A 9226-nucleotide genomic window follows, 5' to 3' on the forward strand; every position below is an offset into this window, starting at 1 on the left:
CTAAATCCTTCAAACACTTCATCCACAAAACCAGTTATGTTACAGAGTCTGGCTTGTTTTATCCATATTACTACAGCATAACTCTGTGCATCACTGGTCATGTGTACACAACTAGGTATCCTCCTGGAAGGGGAAGGTGGGCTTAAGCTTTCCTCTGAAGAAACTGACATTGGCTAGGATGGGAGACAGCATTTACAGGCCCACTGGTCTGTTCCAATAGCGTTATTGCCATTTCACTCTGTTACTGGGTCATCTAAGTACAGGCTGAGTGACTTCATAGCTTCTTGGATAAATATTTCCTCTTTGTTTCTTCAGCTCTGTTGTTTCAAAGAAGGGTTACCTCCACTTCAAGGAACCACTCTCCAGTTCCTGGGCCAAGCACTTTGTGATAGTTCGCCGTCCCTACGTCTTCATTTACAACAGTGACAAAGACCCTGTGGAGAGGGGGATCATAAATCTGTCCACAGCTCAGGTGGAGTACAGTGAGGATCAGCAGGCAATGGTGAAGGTAAGTCTGTCTGGAAACTGCAGTCCTCTGTCTAGTCACAGAACAACATCAACATTCTGATGCAAGCTTGCCCTTTGCTGCCCTGCCAATCTGACTGATCTCTGATCTGGGTAACCACCTCTAGGATTTAGCGAGGTCCATCTCAGTAGTAGTTCAGCCATTGACACTTCTGCTCAGGCTGCCAACAAGATTTCCAGGTAGTGCAGTGATAATTTTTGTGATGTGCATGCAAGTCTGCAGGGAGCTGGCCTGAGACTGTTGGTTCACTATCAGTCACCACCAGTCTGGGTGGGATTCAGACAGAGATTTAAGGCTGTGTCCCTTTACCAATCCCCTGAGTCCTCTAGTCTTTCAGATACACGTTAGGTGGCAGATAGTCTGCAGTAGCTTTATTTAAATTATCGTAGCACCTAGGATGCCAAATAAGGTACCTGAACCCTTTTGCATTAGGTGCTGTACACACATATTCAATCAAAAGACAATTCCTGCTCCAAAGATATTACCAAAGAATCCAGGTCCAGGAATATCTCTGTGAAATATGCTCTTGTTTACAGCTTTGGTGCTCAGCAATATATTCGACACAGCTAATGCATCCTGAAGTAAAGAAAATAAGTTCTGTTAGCTGTCTGTCTCCTAGGAAACAGCTTCTGGGAATGGTACATTCCAGTAGCAACCCCATGTGTAACTAGTCTAGGGGTGGGCAAGATACAGCTTGCAGGCTGAATCCAGCCTGCCAAGCCGCCATATCCAGCCCACAGACCACCTCAGGCACAGAGCAGCCAATCGTTGCTTTTAGTAGCTTCCTGGTCCACGTATCTCTCTCTCTGCTCCCGATGCTGGGAGTGAGGGGGAGGCTTCCCGCACTACTCCCACCCTCTTGTAAAATATCTCTGCTCCCATTGGCCAGTTACTGGTTTCCTGCTAATAGGAGCTGAGTGATTTTTGCTTGGGGACAGCGGCAGCACACAATGACTCTGCCTGCCTTCTGGAGTCTGGAGCTGCAGCAGGCAGAGAGCCTGTCTCAGGGCCCTGCATGGCTGCTGATTGGTAATTGCCTAGGAAGCACAGCCCCATCCCCCTAACCGTCTGCTCCCCCTTCTGCACCCATGCCCCATGTGACCCAGACCCTCTGTTCTTCCTCCTGCACCTCAGTCCCTTTCCCCATGTTACAACCCCATCCACTCTAGATTGCAACACAAACTTCTGCACTCCAGACTGCTGCCCCAGGTCACAACTGCCTCCTTCACCCAAACTCTCTCCCAGACTCCTAATCCCCTCCTGCACCTAATCCCTTACCCCAACTCCTTTCTCCACCCAATCTCCATTCCAGACTCTGCATCTCATCCATTAATATCATAGAAGAGTGCGGCCCTTGAGCACTTTCCAAATTCTTGGAGGGTCACCCATCAGAAATTATTGCCCACCTCTAAACTAATCTCTGCATCTATAGGCCTGGTTACTTGAACTGTTTGCTTAAATATTTCAGACACCCAATACCTTTGCTGTGTGCACAAAGCACCGGGGGGTCCTGCTCCAGGCCATCAATGACAAAGATATGAACGACTGGTTATACGCCTTTAACCCTCTTCTTGCTGGCACAATACGGTAAGAGACAGAATCTGAGGGAGCAGACATTGCAGAGCAGAGATACAGTTAATAAGGTGTGGGCAGGCAGCCTGTCCCGCTGCTTTATCTGCTCTGAGGGGGTAGGGGGAGTCAGTTGTGGTGAGCGCTCAGTCTACTGGTATGGGATAAAAAAAAAAAAACCCTAAAGCCGAGAAGGTGCAGTCGATGCTGTCTCCTCACCAGCTTCTTACCAGTCAAATGCAAGTTAGATATATGCAGGATGCTGTGTGACATAGATCTGAAAATTCTTGGTCTCCTGTACTTTCAGATGTATTAGACTTGTCACTTCCTACTTGATGGCAGATCTAGGCTGCTTCTCTGCTTGGCCAGATTGTAAAATGACATAGGAGAACCCTCCCTCATCCTTCCTCCTGTTGGCTTTCTCCAAGAGCCGCTGCATTCTCACCCGCACCAAAAGTGCCAGCTGGATTACAGAGCTAACTGTCTCTCCCTTAAAGGCACAGTAACATAACATTACATAAAAAAGCCCTTCAGTCTTCATTTCACTAAAAAGTTCACCAAAAACCCAACTGTGTTACCTGTACAGAATGAGGAAACCTGCAGTTCTTACCTGATGCCCTCTCCCTCACAAAGACACTGGAGCAGCAAGTACTACTTCCACATTGTCATTCTTACATATTTTTACTTCTGTAAAAAGTGAAAAATGTCAGAATGGGGCAGACAGGATGGTAAAGACTGATGGGGAGGGAGATAAAATGAGGCTCAGGAGGGAATGCTAAGCTAGCTAATCCCTTTTACTTTGTTTTGTGCAGGTCAAAACTGGCCCGAAGACGCACGGGGCTGCTGAAGTACTGAGTCTACGTAACATTCTCATCCGTTCTAACTCACCTTCTGATAGATAAAGTGTTACCTCTCATTTCTCTTTGTGATTCTTGATGTTTTCTCTTGTATGTAATCCTGTGACTAACTCCCCACCTCCTTCAGCACTTTTTCTAGGTATTCTAATCCTACCCTTTTTTCTTTTCACCTGTGTTCAGAATCCTATTAGTTGCATGTGGCCAAAACAAAAGGAAAAAACAAAAAAAGGATCCAGTGATTATTGCACAACTTCAAAGAAGGGTTTTTTGTTTTTTCCTCAAGGATATTGGTTTCCCACTCCAGCTGACTCTTTGGTGTCTGTCTGTACCACCATCCTTAATGTTACCATTCCCAAATGCTTTTAAGTTTTCCTTTATTTTGTGAGTTTTCAGTAACAATGCTGCCCTCAGGACAAGATTATTAGGTTAAAGGAAGAGGTTCCGTCAAAGCATCTAAATACGGTATTACTGGTCCAGAAGCTGCTGCTACTCTTGAGGCTTCTTTAGTCTTGACTCTCATTTAATCCCCCATGAAAGGTGACACATAAGAGATATCGGCCAATCAAGGCTGGACTTGAATTTCAGAACCCAGCTATCCAAGAAGTTGAATTAATTTTGAAGATGGAAGAGGAGTTAGTGTTCAGCAGGTCAGAGTAAGTTCTGTTGCCATCTGCTTGAGGGCAGGAGAACAGGAGTGCAGAACCTGAGTGATGTAGCTGCAGGCTGGAAGAAACGGCCCCGTGAGCTCTTGCCAATAGGGGTCTAGATTGGCACTGCTTTTTATAAGGTTCCCAAAAAATTTAGCATTTCTCAGCCCCTTTTGGGCTGAGGTGGCGGCGGTTGTGGTAACTCAGTGCAAGCAGCATGGCCATGTCCTTCCTGCTTGCGAACAGAGGTTGTTACTGAAGCATTGGGTGCATATCCTGAAATTTGAAGGGCTCAGCCTTTTCTTTGAGATGATGCATTTGGCCTACGCTCTTGGAGTACCTTTCAAATGAGGGCCAGCCATCTCCTGCTTATGCACGTTGCACTCTGCCCTCCTTCCTCCAATTCAAACAATATCAAGTTTGATGATGAAGTAGCATCTCTCCACTCTCTCCTTTTAATACCTAGTGATGGCAGCACTTTGCAGGCACTGCAAGCACCAGGATGGAAGGAAGCTTTGGCTTCTCTTTGGGGAAAAAATCACATTGCTGCTTGTATCACAACCACCACCACCTTCTCCTTTTCTTCACCTGTCTCCAACGTAAATTGTGTGGCTAGGAAGACAGTCACTCCTGAAGAGAGACCAAGCAGACTCCTAGTCCTGGTCATCAGTGTGTAACAAGTGCCTGTTGTAAGCTCCTCTGGGCAGCGGCAGCTATTGCTTATTTGATATAGGGTATCTTAGACAAATGTTGACACCTCATACCCCTTCCTTCCCTGAAACCCCCTGCTGCTTCAGGCCTTCCACCAAAGACACACTGAATTTCCGTTGGGAGGTCAATTTCCAGCTTAGGTTTCTTAATGGCTGCAGGGGAATTTTTAGCATCCATCAAAACCCCTTCATTATATTTCAGCAGCTCCCTCTGGGTTGTGGGAGTGCTAGGGGTGTGGGATGTACAGGTGTTTCATTAAGGTTATAGTCCATATGGGACTGGCAAGGGGGGTTATTTCACTATCCTAGGCACATGCAAAAAAGTTCCTCAGTCTAATCAGTCCACCTCAGGAAGATAGTTTTCATTCAGATCACTCCTTGTCATCTGGTCATGCCACTCACTGGAGTTTTTGTGGCCAGGCGCATGAGGGATTCTCAGTAGAGCAACTTTATACCAGCTTCATGTACCGCTTTGCTTCCGCCACAAAGTGCAATGCACAGTGGACCTTCTAAAAGCCTAGTAACAAAGAGCAGGGCGGTGAAGACTGATGCTTGCTCGGACATATCTTTACACCTTACATGATGGGAATCAAGCTAAGCGAAGAGCTCACCCCTTCATCTGCGTCCCTCGGTTCCTTCCAGAAGAGGTACCTGCAGTTGGGGGGGATGGGGAGCGTCTTAGAGCATCACACAGAAAGCATTTTCATTTTTTTTTCTTTGTTGTATTTTGTTCTTTAATTGTGTGACCTTAACACAGTGATAACGGTCTTTGTTATGTAACAAACACAGTATGCACTTCCAGTGTGTGCACATAAAGCCAGCCTGCCAGTGCAGGAAGATGGTCCCCTGACCTGGATCTAAGCAGATTTCAAGACTGTTCTAACAGTGAAATAGAGGTTAATTTTAAGCACTAAGTTGCTGCTGCTGCTGCTGCCATTAGTAACAAAGGTGGGACCTGTCTGAGAAGGGAATAATGGCTGATGGTGATTAAATGGTGACGCACTGAGAAAATTTTTTGTTTTTTTTAACTAGAACAAAACTAGTTTGCAAAGTCTTTGCTTTGGATAGGCCAGAAGCTGGAAGGTTAGCTTAATTGCATTATAAATATAGATATTATAAACAGCAGTAAGGGACCTTCCCTAGGAAACAGAACTGGAAATGTTACAAATGTTGCATCAATTTCATCCTCCTATATTTGAGGCCTGGAGGCAGTTTCTGGTGGCCTGGTCTATATATGTGGATCAAAGGTCACTGGAAGCGTAAAATACTATTTTTAAGTTTCTGCGTTTTATAAGGCCCCATAATTTGAGAGAACCGATTCCTGTTTGGTAGAGAGTTCAGAAGGGGCAGTACCTCTGTCCAGTGTGATGTAAGAAAGACATTGAGCCTCCTACAGTTTCTCACTGGGAATTGAGCTCTGCTTTCAAATGGCAGTATTCCTTGGTCCTTGGAAGAGCAAAATTGTTTTTAAATTAATTCAAATTAAAAAAAATTCAAAAATATTCATATTTTTGTAGAAGCTTCCTGATGTTGCCCAAGGAGTTTAAAATAGGGGGAGAAAAATGCATGGGGTGAGGAAAACTGTTGCCCCTCTTGAAGTTTAAAAATCCAAATGAGCTGTTACGATTGTTCACCTGTATGCATGCAGCCCTGGAGTCAGCCAGCTCTTGTGACTTGTTGTGGAAACTGGGCACCATGCCATGGGCCAGCCAACCTTTTGAGCATGGGCACTGATCTTAAAGGATGTCCCTTGGAGAATGTTAAGATTGCAGCCATACCTCTAGTGTGGAGTTTTAATTTAATCAGAGAAGAAATGACCCACAGTGAAAATATGACACTAGTGAAAATAGGCCAGTGAAAATATAACACTAGCGTTTGTTCCACAAGTCATTCTATTTTTAAAAGAATTGGTACTGTATTTCAGAGATGCACTTTAAGATTTTTTAAACAAAATCCTTTATTCTAGGATGCAGAAGGGAAGGGAAGAAGATTCCCAAACAATTGGTAAGGTTTGTGATACCCGTGTTGAAAATCCTTTACTACTGGTCAGTGAGGTGTTCCAAAGCAAAGATTTTCCTTTCTGCTGCTTGTTATCTAATTTACAGGGATATTTAATTTATGTAATGTATTGTATATTTATACATCTGTAATTAATTGCACATTAGATAGGGAAGAGAGCATTATCCTGATTATAGAACCCACTGGTATTCAGCAGTCAATACTGACTGTGCATCACTCTGGTACTTACTCAGCATCAGTTTGTTAGTTGCATTGTTCTCAACTTTTTTCCTCTGTTGTTAAGATGCAGTTGTTAACCTGCTGCTTAAAGGAAGGATACTAATGCTGCTGCTCTTGGAAGGTTTGCAGGATGTATTTAAATGGGACTCTAACTTGTGTGTGTTGCATCTCTCCATTGTGGCGAATTATCCTGTGTGTGGTCTGAACTGTACTGTATGTAGCAGGAATGTATTAATTTTGTGCTTCCTTGTTAAACAGAAACATCAGCTGTTCGAGAACAGAAATGAGATTTTTGTTCAGAAGGCTGTTTGAGTTCTAAGTATTGGAGGCTAAAAATCGTCTAATGCTAAACAGATTACTTAACCTTGAGTCAATTGTTAATTTTAAATTTGTTTCAATCAGTGGGAGAAGCTGTAAACCCAAAACTTTTGGGTCTGAAGGGTAATAGCTCCTCTGTTTTAATGCTGCCAAATTAATGGTCTAACCTGAGGTACTGAGCTACCCCTAGCTTCTGTTGAATCCAAGAGATGGGAATTGAAGAATTAAGGATGCTCAGCACTTCTTGGGATGGGGCCTTAATTTCCCTCTGCTTGTTCAAAGCACACACTCCATATACCGTCTGTTAATATTCTTGACTTTGGACATTAGAAATGCTGTTGCACTTAAATACCTATTTTAACCATTGTTTCCATCTGCCTATTAAAGTCCTCCACGCATGGTAGACACTATTGCATAAGTAGCCTTCTTGAACAAATCTCTTGGCAAACTGATCTCACCCCAGCAAAGGAGTGCATCAGCAACACTGTACATTATTAATTTTAGATTTTCATTCTCATGTTTTATTTTGTAAATATATCTGATGTTTGGAGCTTGAGTATACAAAATGTAAATATAGTTCCTGTATTTGTACTAATTCTGATCCATTTGCTGTATAGCCTTAGGTGTGCAATGCAGATATCTAACTGTGTATGGTAACCTTGCACCACTGAACTGTTAGTGAACCAGGTGAAACAATAAAGGTACAACCAGTGCATTACCAGGCATCATGTGTGTTGCTTTCTTTGCTTGCTATTTGCAACATTATTTTCTTGGTGTGATCCCCAAGAGCTGTTGAACTCTGATCTGAACAAACTCACTCAGGGGAGTACAGACGTTCCAGGTGTTGGTCAGAGACCCTTCTCCAGATTTTTGTCTATCAGGCTTTCCTTTGGCCATGACCTGGTGGTGGTCAAATGTACACCAGGAGCTCCTTAAAGAAGCCACTGAAAACTTGACATGGGTTTTTATACAGTCCCAGCTGTATTAAATATGTAGATCAGTTGGATTGATCACACTTTCCCAGATAATTGGACCAACAACTGTTGGCCACGTGCTATGTTCACAAATGAGTGAACTGTAAGCACGCCCCAATTGGGGTTGACTATCATAGAAGAGTAGGACTGGAAGGGACCTTGAGAGGCCATCGAGTCCAGCCCTCTGCCCTCATGGCAGGACCAAGCATTTTCTAGACCATCCCTGAAAGCCATCTATCTAACCTCTTCTTAAATAGCTCCAGTGATGGAGATTCTACCACCTCCCTTGGCAATTCGTTCCAGTGTTTGATCACCCTGACAGTTAGGAACTTTTTCCTAATGTCCAGCCTGAACCTCCCCTGCTGCAATTTCAGTCCATTGCCTCTTGTTCTATCCTCAGAGGCAAGGAAGAACAAGTTCCCTCCCTCTGCCTTATGACACCCTTTTAAATACCTGAAAACTGCTATCATGTCCCCCCCTCAATCTTCTCTTTTCCAAACTAAACAAGCCCAATTCTTTCAGCCTTTCTTCATAGGTCATGTACTCTAGACCTTTGATCATTCTTGTTGCGCTCGTCTGGACCCTCTCCAATTTCTCCACATTCTTCCTGAACTGTGGTGCCCAGAACTGGACACAATACTCCAGCTGAGGCCTAACCAGCGCAGAGTAGAGCGGGAGAATGACTTCTCGTGTCTTGTTCACAACACACCTGCTAATGCATCCTAGAATCATGTTTGCTTTTTTTGCAACAGCATCACACTGTTGACTCATATTTAGCTTGTGGTCCACTAACCCCCAGATCCCTTTCTGCTGTACTCATTCCTAGGCAGTCCTTTCCCATTCTGTATGTGTGACACTGATTGTTTCTTCTTAAGTGGCGCACTTTGCATTTGTCCTTATTAAACTTCATCCTGTTTACCTCAGCCCATTTCTCCAGTTTATCCAGATCCTTTTGAATTATGACCCTATCCTCCAAAGAAGTTGCAACTCCTCCCAGCTTGGTATCATCTGCAAACTTAATAAGTGTGATTTCTATGTCAATATCTAAATCGTTAATGAAGATATTGAGCAGAACCGGTCCTAAAACAGACCCCTGCGGAACCCCACCAGTTATACTTTTCCAGCAGGATTGAAAACCATTAATTAACTATAGTTATTAGAATAAGGTTCTGATGAAACCATGTTAGCACGTGAGTGGTTTTGTTCTTATTGGAACTCAGATGTACGTAAACTGCTGTCTATAGCGTGATTCAAACCTGGGATGCCTTCATCATAGTTAAGGACAATACCCTATCTGCAGAGCATTAGTAGTGCGAAAGGAATGTATGTAGATCAGTTGGATTGTTCACTTTCCCAGATAAGTGGACCAACAACTGCTGGCTACGTG

General features: G+C 43.8%; 1 protein-coding gene across 7 annotated transcripts in view; it reads left to right on the forward strand.

Moving 5' to 3' along the window:
* Positions 1 to 7584, forward strand: part of KIF1B (kinesin family member 1B) — a 158848-nt gene extending 151264 nt beyond the window's left edge. For all 7 annotated transcript variants that reach the window (XM_075018087.1, XM_075018092.1, XM_075018089.1 and 4 more), the window contains 3 exons: positions 316 to 508; positions 1995 to 2113; positions 2908 to 7584. In XM_075018087.1, coding sequence (XP_074874188.1) covers positions 316 to 508; positions 1995 to 2113; positions 2908 to 2950 — 355 coding nt within the window. In that variant the 3' untranslated portion in view covers positions 2951 to 7584. The remainder of the gene's footprint in view (positions 1 to 315; positions 509 to 1994; positions 2114 to 2907) is intronic.
* The last annotated feature ends 1642 nt before the right edge of the window (positions 7585 to 9226 follow it).

This window comes from Carettochelys insculpta, chromosome 23 (genome assembly GCF_033958435.1).
Source record: "Carettochelys insculpta isolate YL-2023 chromosome 23, ASM3395843v1, whole genome shotgun sequence".
NCBI lineage: Eukaryota > Metazoa > Chordata > Testudines > Carettochelyidae > Carettochelys > Carettochelys insculpta.